Source organism: Dipteris shenzhenensis, chromosome 17 (genome assembly GCF_047967505.1).
Source record: "Dipteris shenzhenensis isolate YYH24624 ecotype China chromosome 17, Dip_SZ_1.0, whole genome shotgun sequence".
Lineage (NCBI taxonomy): Eukaryota > Viridiplantae > Streptophyta > Polypodiopsida > Gleicheniales > Dipteridaceae > Dipteris > Dipteris shenzhenensis.
In genome coordinates, this window is record NC_141612.1 from 21,297,324 (window position 1) to 21,321,504 (window position 24,181).

Consider the following 24,181-nt stretch of genomic DNA (forward strand, 5'->3'; position numbering starts at 1 on the left):
AGACGATCGCCCCGCTCCCGGGATACTTTCATGACCTCAGCCCAGAGCCGAATCGCCTTCCTTACCAAATCCTGCGACAGCTAGTTCCATGACCACACAGTAGCTCTCGTCTCACTTCAGAATCGTTACTCAGACTGATGAACTACCAAACGACGCAACGTTGTCAGCTGTACTCTCTTCGTCTTCCTTCCCTTCATGATGCCAAAGGGCCCTGAAGACACCAAGTTGCAAATCTGCGATAACATCTGTCAACAGACGAGCTTGCGGGCAACACGATGGACCATCGCCTCTACGCACTGCTCTCCAACGACTTCTGATACGACGCACCACAGCACACCTCCACACGTTGTCACGGATTCTGAAAGTAACCACCCGTAAAACTAACGTGCGCGTCAGTCTCTGGTGAGTCCTCGATCCAACCCAATCACGACCGCTCTGATACTAAATGAAACACTGGTTACGTCGAATCACGGGCACAGGCACTTGATTTTTCCTCCTAGCAAACCTCGGTGGTAGCAAGCTTCTCAGACAAAATCAGATTACGTGAAAGCTTCAGCTTGCTTATTCCCAACGAGCCCCAAAATTCCCTAGATGGATCTAGTATGCCACATGTCTTCATATTAGGGTCCTTCCTTAATGCATCATTTACCCCTCTCTTGGGATATCATTAAAACTATTTGCCCCTTGGCACATTTCATGCATTTAGGTCCCTTAGCCTTAGATCCACCTAGTCTAGTGCCATGTCACCCTCACCATGACCTTTATTCCTTTTTGATCATTTACATGACCTTGGGAAAATGTTGACTGACCCTTCTGAGGTCATGTTACCTCGGCTTGAGCGTAACAGCATATTCAGTACCATTTTTTGTCTCTGCAATAGTTTACATGTCCAAATCAAGCATTCAACAACTTTGCCTTTTTCATGGCAGGAGTAGAGTGTTAGAAATGACCCAACAGAGGGTACACGCAGTGGAAGACTTATAGTAATGCCCAGGAGCTCACACAGTGTGCAGTGTGGGTGTGGAATCATAGACTTCTTTACTTATGTGCATACAATAGGTGTGCAGACTCATCAATAGACAATGAACCAACCAGAGAGAGAAACCACCAAAATATATATATTTCCGTCCACAAATATGGACACAATACAAAAGAGATAGATCCAGAGTCCCACCAATGATGTAGTCCTCTGATCTTACCACAAGGTCCTTCTCCTATCTGCTGGCTATCTCTAGACTCGAGTCCGCGTGCTCCACCTTGAGCGTAAGTAGACTTTCCGTCTAGATCCCTTCCACCTTACTGTCTTTGCACCAGCCTAGGTGGGCAGCACCCTCAGCTAAGTCTGCAGCTACTGTATGCTCTCTTCTCCTCCAGTGATGAGGCCCAAGACAAGCTCCCTGCTGCTCCTTTCTGATGGGGCTTTTCTGCTGCTCCAAGTGATGTGAAATGAGGCCCAGGGCCTCTCCTTTTATAGGCCCCAAGGGGGCTGGCAAAAAACGGACCAGCCTGTTACAGACTGGCTGACCAGACTGGCCGACCAGTCTGTGGCTGGTCCAGCCCTAAAAGGGCACACCCCCCAGGGCTTTTGGCCCAAACTTTCAGGGTCCTTTGGCCCTCCATTCAAGGTAGGTATCCAGCCTATAAAAGGCCTGCCTCCTGCCCACTGACAGCCACATTTCCTGCTGCATAACTGGGCCTGCACATCCTGCCATATCTGTGCCTCTGCCAGGCCCTCTTCCCAGCCACGTGTTCTGCGCCGTACACTGCTGATGTCATCGCACCCTGCCAGGTCAGATCTAGGGCTTGCTGTCCCCGCCTTCTGCTCCTTCCACAGGTTCCGTCCTTTGCAGCCTTCTTCTCTTGTGAGGTGCTGCCCATGTGGCAGCCCCCTCTCTCTTTCTTCTCTGGGCATCTTCTGCCCTAGGTCTCCCTCCCCCACGCTCTCCTCATTTGGGGGCTTACAGATGGGGAGGTGACCTTTCCAACACCCCCTCTCACCGACACATCTCAGCCCAATGCCAACACGTCGATGATGATGCTCCAGTAACTCCCTGGTCGTAGTCCTCTGGAACTCTTCGATGTCGAAATCTTTTCCTGGCTTTTCATCCAGTGGCTCCTGCTCCACCAGGTCCAGTTCCGGTTCCGCTTCCGCACACCATCCTGGTACACAGGTCCATCTCTGGTAGCACCTCCTTCAGTCACGTTCCCACCTCTGAACTCGAGCAATCCAGCCGTCACAATCGTCCAGTCGTCCCCCTCATAATGAGTGAACAACCTGGAGTCTTCCAGGCACCATGCTCTAAGGGTCTGTTTCAACCCGTCCTTCCTTTGGCAAGGTCTGCAACCAATGAATATTTCCAGATAACCTGGACCATGAACTCTCGCTGAATTCTCAAGCAGGTACTCTTCTGGCTTCAGTACTCTTTGTCCATCACCTTCTAGCAATCTGCGTCCAAGATTTGAAGAAGCACCAATACTTCCCCTTCTGCCTTCGAAGAAGGCCAATTCCTTCCAATCTCTTATCACCTGAGACAAATGAAGAGCAGAGTCTCTCCACAGCATGCTATAAAGGCTCAAATGCAGAATATCAAATACATACCAGACTGTTGTACTGCCTGAATGTTCGCTTTGAAAGAAAAGTCTCATTGAGGCACCCACCAAGCGCTTGTGTAATCCTGTACTGTCCCCTTCTGAACTCCAGCATCCATCTGACCATGAGACCCCAGGGCCTTCCATGGAATCCACCCTCGTGTTAGTGTCAACAGCCACACACCTGGAAGGTACCAAGCGCTCCATGCTGTCCTTCACCTTCACAAAAGCATCTGACTCCTCGTCGACCCACATCTCTATGTCAGACATCCTTACTGTGATTTCTGGATCAACATATCTGACCTCGGTAACACTTGGTGATGTCACCAGGAACAACTCTTCGATTACCACATTTGCTTTGGCCTTTCCCTCTGAATCTGAGTCAGACTCCTTGTTGTTTTTCAGATCCGCCTTTTTCTTTCTGCAGTCCTTTGCAAAATGTCCGGACGTATCACAATAGAAACACTTCTTCTTGTGCTTTCTCTTCGAAGTCCCCTTGTCGTCAGAGTCGTCTTTATCGGACTTGCCACCGTTAGGCTTGCCCTTTCCTTTGCTAGCGGAATCCTTCACTAGCATCGCCTTGTCATCTTTATCCTCGTTGTAGAGCTTCTCCCGAGCTTCCTCCTATAGCAGTAATGGACACAACTCCTCAAACGTCAATGGTTTGGTCCTCTGTCCTACTGTCACAACCGTAACAAAGCTCTTGAAACTCTGAGGCAATCTCCTCAGTACCATCAAGGCCAGATGGCATGAGTCTGTCTTCTGACCAATTGCTGCCAGCTGATCCCGCACCACCTTGACCTTCGTCAAATGGCTATGTACCGTATCTCCTTCTTTCATATCAAGATTGTAGAGTTGATGCTGAAGAAGCACAATCCGGGATGTATTGTCTGTCTCGTACAGATCCTTCAGGGTGGCCCACGCCTCTACTGACGTCTCGGCCAACTGGATATGCGGAAGAACGGAATCCGCCGTAGTCCCTATGATTATTGCCAGGGCATGGGCATCTCTTTCTTCCCAAGCTTCAAGCTCCTCTCTGTCTACTGCCATGAGTACCTCCCCTTTACTGTCCACCATGTCCTCCGGCTTCGACTCCTCTCCCGTGGTCAGCTTCCACAACTTCCGAGCCACTAAATGACTCCGGATCTTCACTTTCCAAATCGGGTAATTAGTCCCGTCCAGTTTCCCAGACTCTCCAAAGTTAGGGATAGTGAAAGAGAGAAAACTAGGGGAGGAGGAAGGGAAAGCAGGGGCTGAAGAGGCTGTAGAGGTCGACATCTCTGCTGTTTATACCACACAGCAAAGTCAACCAAACTCAATTTCAGTAAACCAGAACTCTTAATGCACCTGACTGAACCTGAGTCACCCTCCTTCTCGCAAGGGCACAATCCTCCAGTCGTGGAAGTCGATTCCCTAGAGCTTGTGAATCAGGGTCGTCCTTCAGCAAGGTCCCTGCCTTCAGGCTCCCACACCTGTGAGCCTCCTACTTGGGCTCTGATACCATGTTAGAAATGACCCAACAGAGGGTACACGCAGCGGAAGACTTATAGTAATGCCCAGGAGCTCACACAGTGTGCGGTGTGGGTGTGGAATCACAGACTTCTTTACTTATGTGCATACAATAGGTGTGCAGACTCATCAATAGACAATGAACCAACCAGAGAGAGAAATATATATATTTCCGTCCACAAATATGGACACAATACAAAAGAGACAGATCCAGAGTCCCACCAATGATGTGGTCCTCTGATCTTACCACAAGGTCCTTCTCCTATCTGCTGGCTATCTCTAGACTCGAGTCCGCGTGCTCCACCTTGAGCGTAAGTAGACTTTCCGTCTATATCCCTTCCACCTTACTGTCTTTGCACCAGCCTAGGTGGGCAGCACCCTCAGCTAAGTCTGCAGCTACTGTATGCTCTCTTCTCCTCCAGTGATGAGGCCCAAGACAAGCTCCCTGCTGCTCCTTTCTGATGGGGCTTTTCTGCTGCTCCAAGTGATGTGAAATGAGGCCCAAGGCCTCTCCTTTTATAGGCCCCAAAGGGGCTGGCAAAAAACCGACCAGCCTGTTACAGACTGGCCGACCAGACTGGCTGACCAGTCTGTGGCTGGTCCAGCCCTAAAAGGGCACACCCCCCAGGGCTTTTGGCCCAAACTTTCAGGGTCCTTTGGCCCTCCATTCAAGGCAGGTATCCAGCCTATAAAAGGCCTGCCTCCTGCCCACTGACAGCCACATTTCCTGCTGCATAACTGGGCCTGCACATCCTGCCATATCTGTGCCTCTGCTAGGCCCTCTTCCCAGCCACGTGTCCTGCGCCGTACACTGCTGATGTCATCGCACCCTGCCAGGTCAGATCTAGGGCTTGCTGTCCCCGCCTTCTGCTCCTTCCACAGGTTCCGTCCTTTGCAGCCTTCTTCTCTTGTGAGGTGCTGCCCATGTGGCAGCCCCCTCTCTCTTTCTTCTCTGGGCATCTTCTGCCCTAGGTCTCCCTCCCCCACGCTCTCCTCATTTGGGGGCTTACAGATGGGGAGGTGACCTTTCCAACATAGAGATGGTTGCCAAAAACACATTATGCTTCTTGTGAAATTGGTCGAACTGATATAACCCCTTGTACAAATCGCTTGTAGTAACCATGTGATTCTTTTCATGGTTCTGGAGTATGCACTTGTGATCCTCAGATCTGTAGGTAAGCCTGCTCACATCCTAGCTAATTAGGCCCTGATCATTAGCTAAACTAGCGCTAGAGGTAGCATCCAACAAATAAATGGCATGAGCAGGATAGAGTAGAGTAGGAATTGCAACTAGGAATTAGAAGCCCCAAATTTTGTGGACTGAAGGCAGAAAAGCCCCAAATTGTGCCACCTGAGAACCAATTTCAAGGCAAAAGAAAGGGCAAATGAGCTCTGATGATCCTCAAACCTGGTACAAAGGTTCCTGCAGCTGAGGCGACTCCCTGTATGTAATCAAATCAGCTTTTGGATCAGCAAATCTCCAGATCACTGCAGAAGAGTCTAGCTGCTTGCGTCACACAAACTGGAGCAATTCTGGTCCAAATGCTGGAAGTTCTCTGCAACTGGTCCGGGCTTATGATCTCCTGATCAGCCTGATCACAATGATATAAAAGTTGTGCAACTGTGAGCAGTCTGAAATTTCGAGGGTCTTAGCAGCTGACGCATGTCATCTGGTGATTGGAGCATCTGTTTGTGACGATTTGTTGCAGAGAGGTAGGCCCAAGGCTCAAGAGTCTATGCTTCAAATTTCAGAATGAAATGACAAGAATTCATCCACCAAATCCCATGAAAAGTGCTTTGATACCAATGTAGCTAAGCTAGCTCTCAGCTTAGGTAATTAAGCGCTAATACTTAGCTAAACTAGCCCTAGAGGTAGCAGCTAGTGGTGAAAGGCCTGAACGGCATGCAAGTATGAGAATCCATTAGCAAATCATTAAGAAAATATCTGGAAATCTTGAGGGAATCCATAGCTTGTGAGGGGCTGAACAAGCAACAGGCTAGGATGCATATTCCTAGTCTAGGAGAAGATATTCTAGCTCAGCTTTGAGCAAAACAGGGCTCAGCTGTAAATGAATTCTCATTAGATTGCATTCCAAGAATGCCTTTTATAGGTGTAGGCATGGGCAAAATATACCACAATGCTTATGGGATGGTCACCCTAGGATGCAACGTGGCAACATTAGGCCACCTACTGTTGCCGCATCTACATGTGAGGCTGAGTTCCATGGCTACGGTAGATTGTGTATGGCTGAGGAGATTATTGGCTAGATCTTTGCAAGTTTCAGCAGACACCCACTACTATTTTCACTGATAACCAGAGTGCTATGGCAGTGGCACGAAATCTAGTCTTTTATGCCCACACCAAGAGAGATACATTATTGTTATTCAGAGAGAGTTGCATGCTAGGGGTTGACATAACATAGTTTTATTTCTCTGCATCTCCATTTGTGTCTTGTATCATCTCTTCTTGCTAGCATGCATCCGAGGTCTACTTGACTTGTGTGAGACAAATTAGATGGCTTAGAATGAAGTGCCCCAAAATCAAGTGGTTGAAGGTGACTGGGTAAGTGAACATGTGTTCATGTTTAAAGTGTTGAAGGATTAACTGTCCGTCGTTTGTCAGAAGGTGCATAGTGATCCATTCATGGTTGTCAAGATACCTGTGTCTAATGTTCAGACAGTTTAGACATTTTAGGCCCGTACTCTCCTATAAGACATGTTTAGACACTCTTGCTATAAAATACTTAAAACCCCCAAATTTTTTACTTTGGAAATTGGACTTTGAGCCGACGACAATCTTCTGTACTGTGTTAGTTTGCTCCAAACCCGACACCATGTTGGTGGCTAACCAGCAAATCTGGACTCTTAACTTTAAGTCTTGAGTCTTGAATCTTAACTACAATGCTAAGTGTACGTCTAGCAGCTAGCTATGCTTGTAAGTTGTAACCAAGGTCCAAAGCTATACATTTGGATGCTTTTATAAGGTTTTTTAATTGAATATTTATTATTATAAATAAAATGACCTGTCTTAAGTATCGTATTGTTAAGACACTTTAGACACTCGTGTCTGAAGCATGTCTAATGTTTCGTGTCTTAATGTGTCTTACAAACATGAATCCATCCACCACCCTTGTGCTCAGTAATTGCCTAAGAGCTACAATGCGCTGGTGACGATCCTTATAGCTAGAAAGGAATGGAAGACGAGGAGTAAGCCTTAAGGGTTAGTAGGAGAAGGCAAGCCCAAAACGAAAGGTAATGAGGCGCAGAGGGCAGTGACTCTTCTGATAGGGAGAGCAAGAAAAAGAAACAAAAGTGATACTATTATTGCATGCCTGGACATTTGGTAAATGATTGCTGGAAAAAAAAGTTACATTAAAAGAAAGTCCAAGGAAGATGAGCTTGGAAAGTAGTAAGTTTAGTGGTTACCCCGAGTAGCCCTGATGGCCCCCAAGATATATTTTGCAAATGCTTCAGCTCATTTGCTTGCAGGTTGTCTTGGCTATGCGTCTTTGAAGTTCTTTGACACCCCCTGGTTTACTGTTTGCTTGTGTGTGTGAGAGAGAGAGAGAGAGAGAGAGAGAGAGTAGTGGTACAATTATGTGAGATACTGATGTTCTCTCAGCCCCTATGCTTGAGGATTGGAGCAGTAACGGGCAAGAGCGATTGGTTTAAATATGTGAGAATCAACTGCCGAAAGGCTTGGTTGTCCATAGGATTGAGCTTGATGGCTCATATCAGATCTAGCATTCTATGAGGAGTTCAAATAGCTTTGGAACAATATTTGGGATACTGGGATGCACAAGGCCAGTTAGTTGGAGCTCTTATTTTGCCTTATGATTATTATTTTTGCTGTTGAAGAGTTGCTTTGTTAATGCTACTTTGTCATGTTGTACTTAGTTTGATTTACTGACATAAATGTGTTGCCGAATTGTTGGTCTTATAGGCAGCACGAGCAGGTGGAAAGATAACCTTTAAAGGATTATATTCAGGTCTAGCAGGCAATCTTGCTGGCGTACTACCGTGAGTGATTTTTAATTTCATCCCTCTCAAATAGAAAAACATATTTGTACCACTAAAAAATAATTTCATGGATATAGCTGCTTATGCTTGGGCACTGATGACGACATAAGTGTTGCTTTGCTTGCTAAGTATGTCTTCCTTTTGTTTTTCATAAAAATTTTTGTTTACCTCTTTTTTCTTCTCTTTCATTTTCTCTTTTATTTTCTGTGTAGATCTTTGGTCTTTAGAACAACAAAAAAACTAAATTTGTATGATTGGACTTATTCTAGTCTTACAAAGGTATATTTAAATTTCATGGATATGATAGGGTATTTCTCAATGCTTATTGAAGAGAAGTTGAGAGGCTGAATAATATCACCTTATATATGTCTTCTTCCACATCCTTTAATATTATATTGCATATGATTTTATAAGCTATGAGATGGCAACTATGTCGCACGTTTTGCCAAGCAATCGCTACCTGAATAAGCATTCATTTTTACATATTTTTGCTTTTGTTTTTGGGGATAACTCTGGCAACATTCATACGAAACAGATTTTTTTTCAATCAAGGGAGATAAGAAAAATGTGTCGCTATGTCAGTTACGACTTGTAAAATAGACTCCACAAGGTCAGTTAATGATCAATGGCCATGTCCACGATGGCCTCCTCGATCTCCTGGATCTTGCTGCTGGCCCCTCTTATGTGAAGAGTCTTATGGTTCAACTAGCAAGAATAGATGCATCAGTTGATGAGGAAGCTGCTATAGTAGTGCTTTAAAAAAGTATGCCAATTGAAGAATATGCTGATCTTGTGTCCACTTGCAAAATTTGCCAAATCCAAAGCTAGAAGGTGTGGAAGCATCTTTACTTGAAGAGTTTAAGAGAAAGCAATTGAACCTTGGCTAGATTTAGATGCTCGTCTGGGAGAGACTAAAATGAAATTGTTTAGTCTTCACAAGCAGTTGTAGCCTTTTGGACTACCTTTTGATTAGCCTTCTCCTTTAGTGCTAGCCTTCGTCATGGCTGAGTGTGCACTTCACCTCCGGAGTGCCGACAGAAACTCAGTATGAAGGCTTTGTATTCAAGTATGTGTGGATTTGTATGCGTGAGAGCATATGTTTATAGTATGGTCTACCCCCACTGTTGGGCGTTGATGACGTCAGTGGGGATGTCATAGTAGCTAGTCCTTGCTATGCGTGATGGAGTTTATGGTTTTCAACCTTATGAGCGACTATCATGAGATTGAAACTGCACTATGTTGTGTTTTTAGAGGATGAGTTTGGACATGTTCGTGGACTCATCTAGATATATATTACTCAAACAACCCAACAAGAAGGGCTACATCAACAAGAAGAGCTACAAAATACTTGTGGGTTTTGTGGCAAGAACAGTCACATAGAAGAACAATGCTTCCTAAAGAATAAGATCGAAGCTCTCATAGAGGAGGAGGAGAGGAGTAGAGGAAGTTGTTTCTCATGAGGCTAAGCTTGTTGCAGATCAAGACTAGGCTTTCTAAGCCACTAGGGACAATGGTCCCTCACCAAGGGCTAACCCAGAGTGTGGGCCTTCACTTCGTTTTGTTTTTGTACTAGGAGGTGACAGAGCACGTTCATTCCCATAGTGTGGAACTTGAGAGGTGTTGTTAGGATATTGATCACGAAATGTTCCTAGCCATCCATATGATTAAGGGGTGTGTTTCCAAGTTATGTAAGCAATGATTTAGAAGTAGGTGATGTCATAGCACATGGCATGATTGAGAGATTCAAGAGGCCTTTTTTCATGAATAGATGATGTTTTTGTTTGCTACTTCCTAGTCTCACACTCAAACCATGTTCCTCTTTCATCCTCCATAGCCTTTGCATTCTTTTTTTCTCTATTATCATCAATGCCCATCAGGGGAGCCACTTGAGAGAAGAGGAAGTACCATATTGCCTTTGCCATGAAAATAAACAAGAAGGGGTCTAGACAGCAACCATGTCACACTGAACGGGAGAGTAAGAAAGCCTCCCCTGTGTGTCCCCCTATGAGAGCTAATTTCATTGCGTGCGTAAAGGGCAGAAGTCCCTCGTGCCAATTGGTTGAAGAAGTCCAATCTCCCTGACCATTGATTGGAGAAGCCTAACCACTGCATGGTGCCCTGCAAGAAAGCCCAATCCAGCTATTGTACGCTTTCTTGAAATCCAGTAGGAGGATAGCAAGAGGTAGGGTCTCCTCTGATTGTCTCCAAAAAGTGAACATGTTGTCCAAGATGCTTCTCTCCTGAACAAAACTAGTTTGGTTATCGTGGATGAGGTTGAGGATATGTGGATACAACCTCAAGCTCAAGACCTTGGCTAAGATCTTGTAGGCTATGTCCCAAAGGGTGATCGAGCACCACAGTGGATGTCAGTTAAGTCCTCCCCTTTTGTTATTAGGTATATCCAGCCTCGGGTTAGCATTTGAGCGAGCAACCATGAGCTGAAGATCTCCTATAAAGTTGAGTATAGGAGTATCAAGGAGCATCGAATGAACGTTCGGAATGAACGTTCGGGGCAAACCGTCCTCCCTTGGGCATTTTTGCACAATGAGAGCCTTGAGGGCTTCCAAGAGCTCCTCATCTATGAAGGGAAACTCTCAGTGTGCCATGATGTCTAGGGTGACCATCGAGGGGGCGTGGGCCTAGACCTTTGCCTGAGCTGGCAGCACCTTTGAGGTGTCCACCTTTGCTTGAAAGAGATTCCAGGGAAAAGAGGTCATCATCTTTAAGATATCTTGTGGGTTCGAGGGTATCTGGCTTCCCTCGTCTCTCACCTTTGCAGTTGAGACCTTGTTGGCATGGGGCCCGTGCTATGAAAGAATATCGTGTCATCATGTCTCCTATTGTGCCATCTCGTTATGGAGGAGTGATAGGAGTACTGCACGTGTAGGATCCCCATTACATGCAAGTCTAACCTAGCACCCTCTCTCGCCTAAAGGGCTTGCTTGTACTGTAGCGCAAGCGATTGGAGCTCGATGTTTCTTTGGTAAATGGCATTAGTCACCCAAATGGCGTAACCATCCTACAGAATGGAGCCTTCATACGCCAATTTTGTGCAATGGACCATGGTTTGCTGGACCTCCTCGTCATGGAGTAGTACATTTGGAGTCCTCATTTATTTCTAAGGAGTCTCTACCATAGCTGTTCCATACGTATTACAATAGGAGAGTGGTCCAACACCATCGTATTACAATAGGAGAGTGGTCCAACACCATCGTGCCATGCAAAATGCCTATTGAACGCCTGTTTCTGGACTAATTGCCTATGTAAAATCTCTCTAGTTTATTCCAAAGATGTTTATGTCGGGTGCTACCCGAAAGAGAAACTAAGGCTACTAGAAATCACCCTCTCGTCGAGGGTCTCGATTCTGGATAAATTGCTTCACGTGCCATGCTCCGAGGAAAGCATGGCAGCAAAGGAGCCCCCTCCTAGCTTGTCTTTCTTAAACTCAAGGTTGTTGAAGTCTTCCACAACACTCCAAGAATCCATATCTAGAAGGCTTTCCATCAGCTGCCTCCAAAAGTGTCATGTGCACAGATTGGTATCCGACGTGTACTGGGTACACAAGACTAGCTCAGGTAGCCTGGGGAGGCTTAGAGCTAGGCAGGCTTGATTCTCGGGTTGAGTGGCAAGGGTACGAACTAGATAGAGGTCTTCACTATTTTTGGCGCTTGGGGCTCGAGTCTATATAAGGGGCCCAGAGGTTCAGTTCTCAGAGAGCCATTGGGAGCAAGTCTTGTTCCCAGGTGCTAGGTTTGATCTTGGATTGAGTCGCGGACGCGCGCCTGCATCATAGCGTAGCCCAAGGCCCAGCAGCAGATCCCAGGATTCATAGCGCCACTTGGTGGTATGGGACACCAAGATGGTTAGGATTTGGTTGGGAGTTCGTGCCAGTAGCTCAGCTTGTGGCTCGCAGGGGACATCTCCTGATTGGGGATCGCATCCCGTAGATATTTTTTTTGGGTGGTGAGCAGCCTGCTCAGTTTCCTCATGTTTGGTGTGTTCTTGTGTTTACTTGCAGATCAGAGGTTTTAGGAGTGCTGGGGTTGTGTCAGTTTGTATCAGAGCCAATTCCTGAGGTAGGAACTTCTGTTGCGAGAATGTTGGACGATTTTTTCTCCAGGTATGCCCTAATTTCGAAATTCATGTTCATTACTCTGCAAGTGCTTGATTGGTTCATCGGTTAAGGGAAGTGGTTTTAGATTAGGGAAAGAAGGTAGGAGAAGGCAGAGAGTGATTGAATTCGACGTTGAACTGAGGTGCTAGGTGAGAGTGAGAGTTAGGAGTAACTTGGAGGGGCAGAGAGCGATTACAGGGGAGTGTGATGTAGGAGAGAAGTGTTGGTAGGAGAGTAGCGATGGGCTGAGGGGGAGCCTTCGTTGAACCCAGGTACAGCAGGCTGAGCAGTGACCATGAGGGCATCAAGGGCTGGAGCAGCTCGCAGCCAAGGAGGGAGTCGAGGGGTGCGCCATAGGTTGGAGCAGGCCGTAGGCAAGGCTGCGTGAATTCGAGGAGGGGGGGGGGGGGGGCTGGATGCTAAAAAAAGCACTACCCCTCTAAGTTAGGAGGGGGGAGCTTTCTTAGAGGCTGAGCCCTCTAAAAGCATCGCTCCCCTACTCTAGAACTTATCGCAGTAGCAGCTTCTCCCCTACGGGCAGATTTGTTCGCAAGCCTCTACCCCTCCACATCCCCTTCCCGATTTCCCCCTATGGTTCCACCTGCTGCAGACCTCCGTACGGGACAGCAAGGAGCTCGGCTCCTGGATTGACAGCCTCCGCCAGCCTCTTCTCCTTTCATCCAGCCGGCCCTCTTTCTCTCATCCCCTCTGTTTCGTCAGCTTTTCTCTCTGTTCCAGCCTCCCAGTTTCGAGACCACCTGTTACTTCTCTTCTCTCAGCCTACTTTCTTCATCAGATCCAATTCAGTTATGGCTGATTCTGTAGACCTCGAGTTTGCGATGGGAGACCAGGATATGAACTACCATGCGGAGGATGACCAGGGTCTCTACGATGATTTGATTACGAAGACAGCCTTCAGTGAATTCACCACTGCTCTTGATGAAAACTTTGAGCAGGTTAACATGAATTAAACGGGGTTGACATAGCAACTCCAAGGGATTCATAGTACACTCACACTTTTGACTAGTACTGTTCAGGCGCTCACGCATGTGGATGCCATGGCCTCAGTGTTAGGTCCAAACATCACTCCACATCTTTGTCCCGCAGATCAGAAGTCTCGTACCAAGGAGGTTGTTGATACTTGGTTACACAAGTGGCAAGTACACTTCCAATTTCACCCTTACCCAGATGACAAGAAAATACAGCTTGCAGCAGGGTTAATGTCAAGAAAGGCTTTATTGTGGTGGAAGGAACTCCGACCCAAGCCTGCAACATGGATAGAATTCGAAGGGGTCTTTAGGAAAGAGTTTTTGAAGGAGGAAGATTATGATATCGTAGGCAAGCTCAAAGCCCTTGATATGTCCAAGATGAATCTGACTTTTGAGGTTTATCTTCAGAGGTTTCGGGATTTGCAGACCAGAGCTACAAAGATGGATCCAGTGTCCTTGTTAGGTTTCTTTGTGGATGGTTTGCCTGACTTGTAAAAGCTACAGATCAAGAATAACAAGTGTACAACTTTGCAAGAGGCCATGATTTATGCACGCATCTATGATGATACCATGGCTAGCGCAAAGGGAACCACAGTTGCCGACACGGGTGGGAAGAATAAGAGGAAGTTCTTCCAGTCTACCACTAGTACCGGGGAGTCGAAGTCTATAGACAACGCCTCCAAGAAACATTCGACTCAGACGAAGAATGATCGTGCCCGTTTTCTCCACACATTGAAGTTAAAGAAAGGACTTTGCTTCATATGCGAGGAGCGGGGCCACACTCGGAATGATTGTCCTATGCGTAAGAATCTGATGCAAGCGTCAGGACCGAAGCTCCATGCGGGTCCAGGTACCAAAGCTAAGGGAGCTAATCAAGTTTCGATGACAGGTATTTCTGTAAATGTCATTACCTGACCACTTTCTTGTAATTGCACTTTTAATAATTTGTTATTTGATTCCCATGATCTTTTTCGAGTTTATGGAGAAGTTAGGGACCAAAGAGTTCACATTCTCTTTGACCCATGTAGCTCTCACAACTTTGTTAATTACAAACTTGTGCAGAAGATGGGGTTGCCCACGATACCTAGCGATCACATCTACGAGGTGCAGCTTTCAGCTGGGAAGCAGTTTTGGGATCGCAAGATTGAAGCACTTTCTATCCGTATTCAAGACTACATAGCTGCTCTTACATGCTATGTCATCCACTTGGAACATGTGGACTTGTTAATCGGAATAGAGTGGTTTAAAACCCATGATGTTCGGATTGGATGGAAAGAGCATACCCTTTCTTTTTTGGATAAGGACACCCAATTTTGTATTCAGTGTGATACTATTCTCTCTTCCACTTCTCATTATGATGTGCATCAGTGTGTTTTGATTCCGCTTTCTTGATTTTTTGTCTTTGTTAATAATAAAAATGATTTAAGCGTGTTTGAATACCGTGAATTGAGAATGTTGTTGGATGATTTCATGGATGTATTCCCTGCTCAATTGCCGGGAGGTTTACCTCCAGAACGGGCAATAGATCATTGCATAGATTTAGTACCTGGGGCTCAATCTATTAGTGTTCCATCTTATAGGATGAGCGAGCTTGAGGAGGATGAGTTAGCTTCGCATCTACAAGATTATCTGAATATGGGCTATATTCGCCAAAGTAAATCACCTTGGGGAGCACGTGTCCTCTTAAGAAAGAAGAAAGATAATTCGTGGAGAATGTGTATAGATTATAAACGATTGAATAAAGTGACAATTAAGAATCGATACCCTCTCTCTCGTTTCGATGATTTGATAGACCGTTTTGCCGGAGCGAAGTATTTCACTAAGTGATTTGCATACGGGTTATCACCAAATCCGTATCTATGCTAAACACATAGATAGAACTAGGTATGGCCACTATGAGTTTCTCGTATTACCTTTTGGTTTGACCAATGCTCCTGCCACCTTCCAGCAAATGATGAACGATTTGTTCCGAGATTTTCTGGGCAAATTCGTTGTCGTGTTCTTAGCAAATGATGAACGATTTGTTCCGAGATTTTCTAGGCAAATTCGTTGTCGTGTTCTTAGATGACATCTTGGTATATAGCCGAACGCTAGAGGATCACATAGGACACCTCCGGATTGTCTTAGTTATTCTAAGACAGCATAAGCTCTATGCCAAGATGAGTAAATGTGACTTCTTTATGAAGGAGATCATTTGCTTAGGACACAAGATTTCTTCTGAAGGTATTAGCGTTGATCTGAATCGTATCCAGAAGGTTTTAGATTGGCCTATCCCTCAGATTGTGAAACAACTTCGTTCTTTCTTAGGATTCACGGTTTTTCTACGGAAGTTTGTGTGTGATTATTCACACATCACGGCACCCTTGACAAACATATTGAAAGGTCGCGGATGCAGGTCTACTCAGCCGATCTCTTGGAATGATGCATTGAACAAGGCTTTTGAAACCTTGAAGATAACTATCAAGGAAGCCCCCGTTCTTGCATTACCCGATCCTACCCGGCCTTATGTTTTAGAGGCCGATGCGAGTGATTTTGCGATTGGGGCAGCTTTATTTCAAGAGGGTAGACCTGTAGCTTTTGAGAGTAAGAAGCTAGATGACACCCAATATCGTTGGCCCACACTAGAAAAAGAACTCTATGCAGTTGTGTATGCTCTGAAAGTTTGGAGACACTACTTGTATGGTTCGAAGTTTCTTGTATTGACCGATCATCAGTCAATCAAGTAGGTGTGTGACGGGTCTGAATTGAGGGGACGAAAGGCTAGATGGACAGAGTTAATGCAAGATTTTGATTTTGAAATACGTTATCGAAAGGGTTCGTTGAATAGGGTGGCGGATGCTTTAAGTCGCATCAAGTTTGTAAATGTTATGTCATTTACGGAAATATCCTCATACCTATTTCAATCCTTGAGAGGGCTTTGCACAACTGATAGTCATTGCAAATCTTGTTGGCAGAAAGTCCAGGATGGGAGCTCCATGGTTGACCAGGACTTAGGGATTGTGCCACCTACGGTACAGGCGGCGGGAGGTCAGTGGATGATTAGGAATGGCTTGTTGTTTCGGAATGGAAAGATATGTGTGCTAGATGTTTCGGATCTTCGATCCAAGATTGTCTGGCAGTGTCATGATGCTCCTAGTACTGGACATCCAGGTATACATCGGACTCTGTCTCTTGTGAAGCATACCTTTTATTGGCCTAAGATGCGTGCATTTATTGAAAACTATGTGCTGGGTTTGTCAGGTTACTAAGGCAGAACGCCTTAGAAGTGCGGGTTTATTACAGCCATTGTAAATCCCGGGTAATAAATGGGAAAGTATTTCCATGGATTTTGCCTAGAACGCACAAGGGTCATGACTCCATTTGGGTCATAGTGGACCGTCTGACAAAAATGGCTATAGATTCTTACCTACTAGAACAACCATCTCACCTGTTCAGCTGGCCCACGAGTTTGTGGACCACTTGTTAAAGCTGTATGGTTTGCCGTCTGACATAGTCAGTGACAGGGACTCGAAGTTTACAAGTAACTTCTGGACACTTGTTTTTGAGAAGTTGGAAAGTATGAGTTCCTCAGATCATGCATAATCTGATGGCAGTACAAAGAAGGTTAACCAATTGGTTGAAGATATGCCTTGAGCATATGTTTCTAAGAGAGGAAGATTATCTCCCTATGATAGAATTTGCTTATAACAGTGCAAAGCATTCGAGTACTGGTTACAGTCCTTTTATGCTTATGTACGGGTTTCAACCTAAGTCACCAGTTATGGTTGAATTAAAGGGACTCCAAAATGATGCTGCAAAGAAATTCTTGCAAGACATGCAAGAAATGCTACAGTTTGCCAAGGAGTCTATTAAAGGTGCCCAAGATCGGGACAGATTTTATGCTAATAGGCATCGTTCGCCTAGAGACTTCTCTGAAGGAACGATGGTATATTTGCGTATTCCCAAGGAATCCAAGAGCCTAAGTACTGGTCTGGTTCCGAAGCTATCCCCCAGATATTGTGGTCCGTTTAAGGTTATTAAAAGAATTGGACCAGTTGCATATAGACTAGAATTGCCTCCTGATGTTAAGGTACATCCAGTATTTCATGTTAGTAGACTGAAAGAGTTACTGGGTGCGGATGATCAACTTGTTTCTCCTCAAGGAATAATAGAAGTTATAGATTTGACCTTACACGAACCTGAGAGTATTCTTGAATTTTGTGAAAAACAGATTCGTAATAGAACTATCACGGAATACAAGATCAAGTGGAAGGATCGTGTTGAGGAGGATGCAACATGGGAGGCATTACAGAACCTTCAGAGGACATTCTCGGGTTTTTTAGCAAACTCAGGAGTGAGTTCTTAGAGGAGGGGAAGTATGTCATGTGCACGGATTGATATCCGACGTGTACTGGGTACACAAGACTAGCTCAGCTCGTGGCTCAGAGGGGACATCTCTTGATTTGGGATCGCATCCCATAGATGTCATGGTTGGGTGGTGAGCATCCTGCTCAGTTTCCTCAGGTTTGGTGTGTTCTTGTGCTTGCTTGCAGATCAGAGGTTTCAAGAGTGCTAGGGTCGTGTCAAAAAGGGTGCTCTTTGCTATTGGCAGGCAGGTGCATAAATGTTGAGCATCCCTACTTGGGTATCCCCCTTCCTTAGTCCCATTCACACTTTGCGTCTCGCTCACCTTCTCATACATCTCTAGGGCTAGGGCCTTCGACACTGAGATGAAATCCCGTCCGCTGCGTCTCACTATCAAGGCGTACATATTCGGACCCCTTCCTAGAAGAAGGCGCCTTTGTCTAACAGGCTCCTTGTGTGTTTCGATTTCTCAATTCATCACATTGGTACTTGAGATTTATGTGCTTACGGATGGTGAGAGGCAATCCCATGCTATGCATGAATGTCTTAAAAGCAAATCCATTAACCACGATGGAGGCTATTTCATATGGAAAAATTTCCAAGGTCCCATTTAGTGTGGTTCTAAATCAACAGCAGCAGATTCCACAATTGAGCTAGCATATCTTGTTTGTTAAAGGATGCCTCAGATCCCAATAAGAATTTAAGAATGAAAATTTCGTAAACAACCAAGATATTTCATGCAAATTGGCACAACAAAGAAAAAGAAGACATGCACGGATTCTGAAGAAGATTTTGATAGCAGTCCGGACGACTCGGAAAGCATGTCGGATTCTGGATTTGCCACAAGCAATGACAATTTCAACAATGATTCGGATGATGGTGAAAAGAAAAACAAACAAAACAAGTTGAATACATTCAAAAGGCTTGCCCTAGAAGCTGAGAGAGAGAAGAAGAAGAAGAAGAAGAAGAAGAAGAGAGAAAGAGAGAAAGGGGGAGAAACAATCGGCCGGAAGCACCTCTAAATAGAAAACAAAAATGAAGACGAATTGAATGTGCAGCATGGAAAGGGGGCAGAAAGCTGAGACACAGAGAGAGAGGGAGAGAGGGAGAAAGAGAGAGAGAGAGAGGATTTGAAGAGAGAGGGAGGAAGAGAGAGATAGAATGAGGTGTGGCTCCACGCGGCTGGAATCCCTAAAAAAAATGAGCTTTTGAAATGCCCATCGCCTTCACTTAGGCCTCCATATATGGCAGGCCAAAAAGAAGAAGGCAGCAAAGAAAACAAAAAAGGAGAAGGTAAAAGAGAAGAAAGAGAAGCCAAAGTTGAAAAAGACCTCCAAATTGGAAGAAATAGTGAGATTGCTGGAGCAAAAACTCTAGAACCTGGGAATGACAAGCAACCGACCACAGGTCCAGTGTGGCATTTGTAAATCACCCCATAGAGGTGTGCTGGTATAATCCCATTGCACGAACAAATCATGGTTTAGAGAACAATATCTAGACCTACAATATAAGCGGTCTTTCAAAAATCGTTTTCATTCTTAGCCGACACAATGTGGCAACTCCTAACCTGATTACTCCAAAGCATAGCTATAGCTTCGTCCAAATAATGGATCTTTGTCTTCAAAAGATCTTTGCACTATTTGTTCATGCAAATCATAACTGGATTGTGTGCCCTAAGCAACTAGGCAGAATTTAAACATAAAACACATGGTTTACCACCTGCTTAAGATGTAAAGGTAAGCTTAAGTTGCTCGTGTAGCCAACACCTTACATGTGAGCTTGTTAGAAAATTTCTTGGAGACACATGTTCTAAGTTTGCACAGATCTGGCCAAGGCACCCGATCTGCCATAATGATCCAGAGTGGCTGCTTGTATGACATTCTCCGCCAGCTCTTTGGAGGCTTGTCTTTGTGTGCACACAAGCTCACGTTTTATCATGATTAGATCAAACTCCAGTCAACTGTTTTGTTCAATATACATGTCAAACAGTTGTCCTCCTAGGATACAACAAATACATGGATAAGCTGAAATTTGACGTTATGTCTATACTGGGCTACGATGTTATCTTAGGACAATAGTGGCTCTACAACTATGCCCAAACTCAGCTTTTGGAGCCATCACATGCAGGTCGTTCACAACAATCAGCCTTAGAGTTAACCACACTAGGAGGATGCCCCTTCAGCATCACTTGCCTCAGGATTGAAAGTGTAGGATCGGTTTCGCAAGTGACAAGCTTGTACCACACTTTTCCTAGCCAACTTTGTTGATGAGACACCTCACCAAGGTCCTCATGAATATGTGAACAACCTTTCTTCTAGTCCTATTTGGATTATTTTCTGTAGGAGTACCAAAGCAGTGACCGGTTGAACTACCATTGGACCAGGTTATTGAGCTCATTCTAGGCATTACTCCAAAGTCAAGGCTTCCTTATTGAGTATCCTAGAAAATCTAAAGACAAATGACGGATTTACTTGACCACAGGCTACATGTGGCCTAATCCTCTCTCCCAACCATTGCTGGATGGAGAAAGCTCCAAAAGACATAAAATAGTCCAGGCCTTTTTGTGTAGAGTCTTCATGATCAAGAAGTAACGCCTTCTTAGGAACGAAAGCTACTTCACGGGACCTTGATTAAGCATGTACTCATGGTTATAGAATATTTTCTCTTTATTTGTAATTTTTTGTCTCGGCCCAGATGTTATTATCTACATGAAAGACACTTAGCAACTGGTGTCACTGGGTACCCACAGCTGGGTTTCAACCTGCCCTACATGCCATAAAACCTTTCATGAACCTGTAGCCACTAAACAAGACATTGTTGACACTTGATGAGCAATTTCTGCTCTCTGATAACATGCAACACGATCTCTTGCAAGCTCAAAGTATTGACAAGTTTTTTCATGCAAACAGGGCTTCGGCAATATTTGTAGGGGTATATGAACCTGTGAAGCAGAAGCTACAGGAGATTTTTCCAGAGAACTTGAGCTCAATTGCACATTTGGTGAGTCTGAATGTGCCATTCAACACTACACATAATTGGTGTTTTTTAAAGTAAAACTTTTACTTTATCATCTTGCCCAGGGTCCTAAATCTAGGATTGTTAAATTTTGCAATCATTCCCTTTTTTTCGCCAGCAATTACACCAAACTATTTGCTTTTTATGTAGCCATCTTGAAATCTTGTTTTGGAATTTATGCCCTTGTCTGCTGATGACCATTATTCACACTATCTCACAACTGTGCTCATTTGCATCAATATGTACTTGTGCATGTGCATGTGGATTGCATGCGTACATAACATTCTGTTTGTTGCGGTCCTGTTGGGACATTAACGGTTAACCACTGAGGCCATGCCGTGCAATCTTTTATCTGTTTCAAATATGCTTGATTTCAATGGTTTTTTACAGTGCACACACCCCCAGGCTATTGACAGGCATGTCAAGAGTTGTGCCTGCAAATAGTGTAACGCATGGTTTTTAAAATATAATATAATTATTATTGTAGATTCTCATACGAGATGTCATGCCTAGCTGAGCATGTTATCATTGAGAAAAATGGCTGGTTTGACATGTGTAAATTATATGTCTCAATTACGGCTTAGGGAAGCTAATATGGCTGTATGAATTATGGATTTTTAGACTGCTGGGGCTGCTGGTGGAGCAGCAGCTTCTCTAATTCGTGTGCCAACGGAGGTAATGTTGTCTATATCTGAACTACTGCAAATACGACTCACAATCTCTATTCAGTTTCTATTTGACATATATGTCTCTGCTATGCCTTTCTGGAGAAGTGAATCAACCTGAAATATTATCTTAACCACCTTGCAGGTTGTAAAGCAAAGAATGCAGACAGGACAGTTCACATCTGCTTATGGGGCTGTGCGTCAGATAATGGCAAAGGAGGGCATCCATGGTCTCTATGCGGTACGCAGTTGTGGCTTTAAATTCAAACAATCTTTTTTCGAAAGCAAGTTCTTCTGCAAGCTTATGAAGCTTCTACCGGGACACTAAGAAGGTCCACCTAAAAGGCTTCATTCTCCTGAGGTTCTTTCTTGAAGCTGACCTTCGTCTGTCTATAGGGCGCCATGAAATGATTTTGATGGCCATTCACAAATGATGTTGTAGGGAGGTGGTGCTTTCCTTCTGCGAGACCTACCATTTGATGCTATACAGTTTTGCTTGTATGAGCAAATGAAGCTTGGCTACAAAAAGACTGTATGTTTACTGACTTGTAGCCTCAATGTTATCTTTATGTTTAACGAATGGCTGTGTGGTTCTCTATAACCTTGGAGAAGGTGGTGGGCTGCTGCAAATTCTGCATGTGTGCATGCTTTCATACAGCAATTTACTGGTGTTGTTATTGTGTGATCCCCATGAAGGCAAAGAGAGAGCTATATGATTCTGAGAATGCTCTGATCGGGGCTTTTGCTGGTAGGCGAATTCCACAATTCGGTGTTTTGCAATTGTAGTTGAAGAAAAGGGTTCAAATACCTTGATGGTCTCTAGCAAACAGGCAACTGTGGTGTGTTGTTTGGAGTTGTGTTATGTCAGCAGCATTGAAACCATCGTCAGGTTTGTGAACAGGGGCAATAACTGGTGCTGTGACCACACCTCTGGATGTAATTAAGACACGATTGATGACTCAGGTAATTCTATATATGGGCAACTTGTTGGATGTGTTGACACCCTTGAAAAATTAGCCTCCATCGTGAATCTGGGGTTTTGTGGAATACAAACTTCCAGGGAGCGAAAGGACACTACAAAGGCGTGTCAGACTGTGTGTTGAAGATTATGCAGGAAGAAGGTTATTCAGCTTTTTTTAAGGTAGAGTTTTTATACTTTAATTGGTCTAAAAGCTTGCCATTGTTTCTCACTATAGCAGTTCCAAGGTTGCTCTGCTGACATCATACTGTTCCAAGACTTCTTTGAATTGTCAAGATATCATGACTAAGGTGAGCAATCTAAAATGTAAGGATCAATTATGCAGGGCATCGGTCCAAGAGTGCTGTGGATTGGAATTGGTGGGTCTATATTTTTCGGTGTCCTGGAACGGACAAAGCAACTTTTGCGCTCACAAGCTTTATATGAGGGACGGGAGAAAAGTTTGAGGGATTCTAGTTGAAAGGCCACACGCTACATGCTGCTCAAATGAATTCTGGAATATTCAAACACATGCACGTGAATATTGCACATTGAGCTTGAGCATCTTTCATTCTTTCAACCCTGTTTCAAAGCCTATTGGCTTGTATACAAATGTTGTATTTCATCCAATTCTTTACATGCCGTTTTAGCGGACATGCAAATTTCACCTGGTGAAGTTTTCGTCCAAGTTGCGGCCTGCTGATATTGCGATAATTCTTTCTATCTTAAATGGTGCGTTGCCCTATCAGCTAGATTTAGATTTAGCTGCTCGTTTGGGAGAGACTAAAATGAAATCGTTTAGACTTCACAAGCAGTTGTAGCTTGAATGAAGAGATTTGGACTACTTTTTGATTAGCCTTCTCCTTTAGTGCTAGCCTTCGTCATGGCTGAGTTTGCCCTTCACCTCCGGAGCGCCGACAGAAACTCAGTACGAAGACTTTGTATAAATGGATGCTCAAGTATGTGTCGGTGTGTGGATTTGTATGTGTGAGAGCATACTTTTATACTATGGTCTACACCCATTGTTGGGCGTTGATGACGTCAGTGGGGATGTCATAGTAGCTAGTCCCTACTATGCGTGATGGAGTTTATGGTTTTCAATCTTATGAGTGACTCTCGTGAGATTGAAACTGCACTATGTTGTGTTTTTAGAGGATGAGTTTGGGAATGTTCTTGGATTCATCTAGGTATATAAATGAGCATTATCTGTAATAAAGCCAAGGCTGGATTTGAGTGACTTCAGCTGGGATGCTCTTTGAAAAGAAATTTTCTCAAATCAAGTGAAGCAGTTCCCTCACAACGGTGAGCTTAGTTGTTTGCACATCTGTCTGATTGTTCATGAAGGTCAGGTCTGCTTGCTTTGACTCATGTCAGCATCTCTACATAAGCATCTGCTAAGGTTTACTTGGAAGTTTTTCAGTTTCTTCTTAGTGAATTGTACCATATTGGAAAGAATGCCCTTGGAATGCTGAGACACTGCACAGCCCCCAAAGTAACATCATTTTCTCCTTTGAAAAGTTGTTACTTTGTGGAAAAAATATGAAAATCGCTTGTTTTTTGAGATGGAACGAAATTGATACTTTGTAACTTTCCGTTCTCTTGATGGCAATATGCCAACTCAATCGTGTATTAAGTAATTTTGAATTTCTATGGATATTGGAGGTTCATAACATGGAAAGGATGCATTTTTAAAGGCAACTAGTAGAGATGGTGCTTTAAGATACAAGATTTCTAGCACTATTTTTTCAAACAGATACGAGCATCCTTGATGATGCACTATTTTTCTAGCTCTACTAGTTCTTCTTCCTAGCCCTACTATGTTTAAAGGCATTCTTGTACGTGAGTCCTTTTGGCCAATTGATGCCTCCAAATTATAAGGGTGTCAAGGAATTAAACACTCTTGTAGATAAACTACTTGTTTTGTGCATGACAGCAAGGTTGAATTGAGTTCTTCACAAATACCTCTCTACTAACTATA

General features: G+C 44.4%; 1 protein-coding gene across 1 annotated transcript in view; it reads left to right on the top strand.

Annotated features, from left to right (window-relative positions):
• Positions 1 to 22,876, top strand: part of LOC147891841 (S-adenosylmethionine carrier 1, chloroplastic/mitochondrial-like) — a 36,336-nt gene extending 13,460 nt beyond the window's left edge. Inside the window, exons 4-12 of the mRNA XM_087388128.1 lie at positions 8,042 to 8,118; positions 20,475 to 20,565; positions 21,202 to 21,255; positions 21,391 to 21,486; positions 21,688 to 21,777; positions 21,942 to 21,993; positions 22,147 to 22,208; positions 22,306 to 22,386; positions 22,550 to 22,876. Of these exons, the coding sequence (XP_087244254.1) occupies positions 8,042 to 8,118; positions 20,475 to 20,565; positions 21,202 to 21,255; positions 21,391 to 21,486; positions 21,688 to 21,777; positions 21,942 to 21,993; positions 22,147 to 22,208; positions 22,306 to 22,386; positions 22,550 to 22,684 (738 nt within the window). The 3' untranslated portion in view covers positions 22,685 to 22,876. The remainder of the gene's footprint in view (positions 1 to 8,041; positions 8,119 to 20,474; positions 20,566 to 21,201; positions 21,256 to 21,390; positions 21,487 to 21,687; positions 21,778 to 21,941; positions 21,994 to 22,146; positions 22,209 to 22,305; positions 22,387 to 22,549) is intronic.
• The last annotated feature ends 1,305 nt before the right edge of the window (positions 22,877 to 24,181 follow it).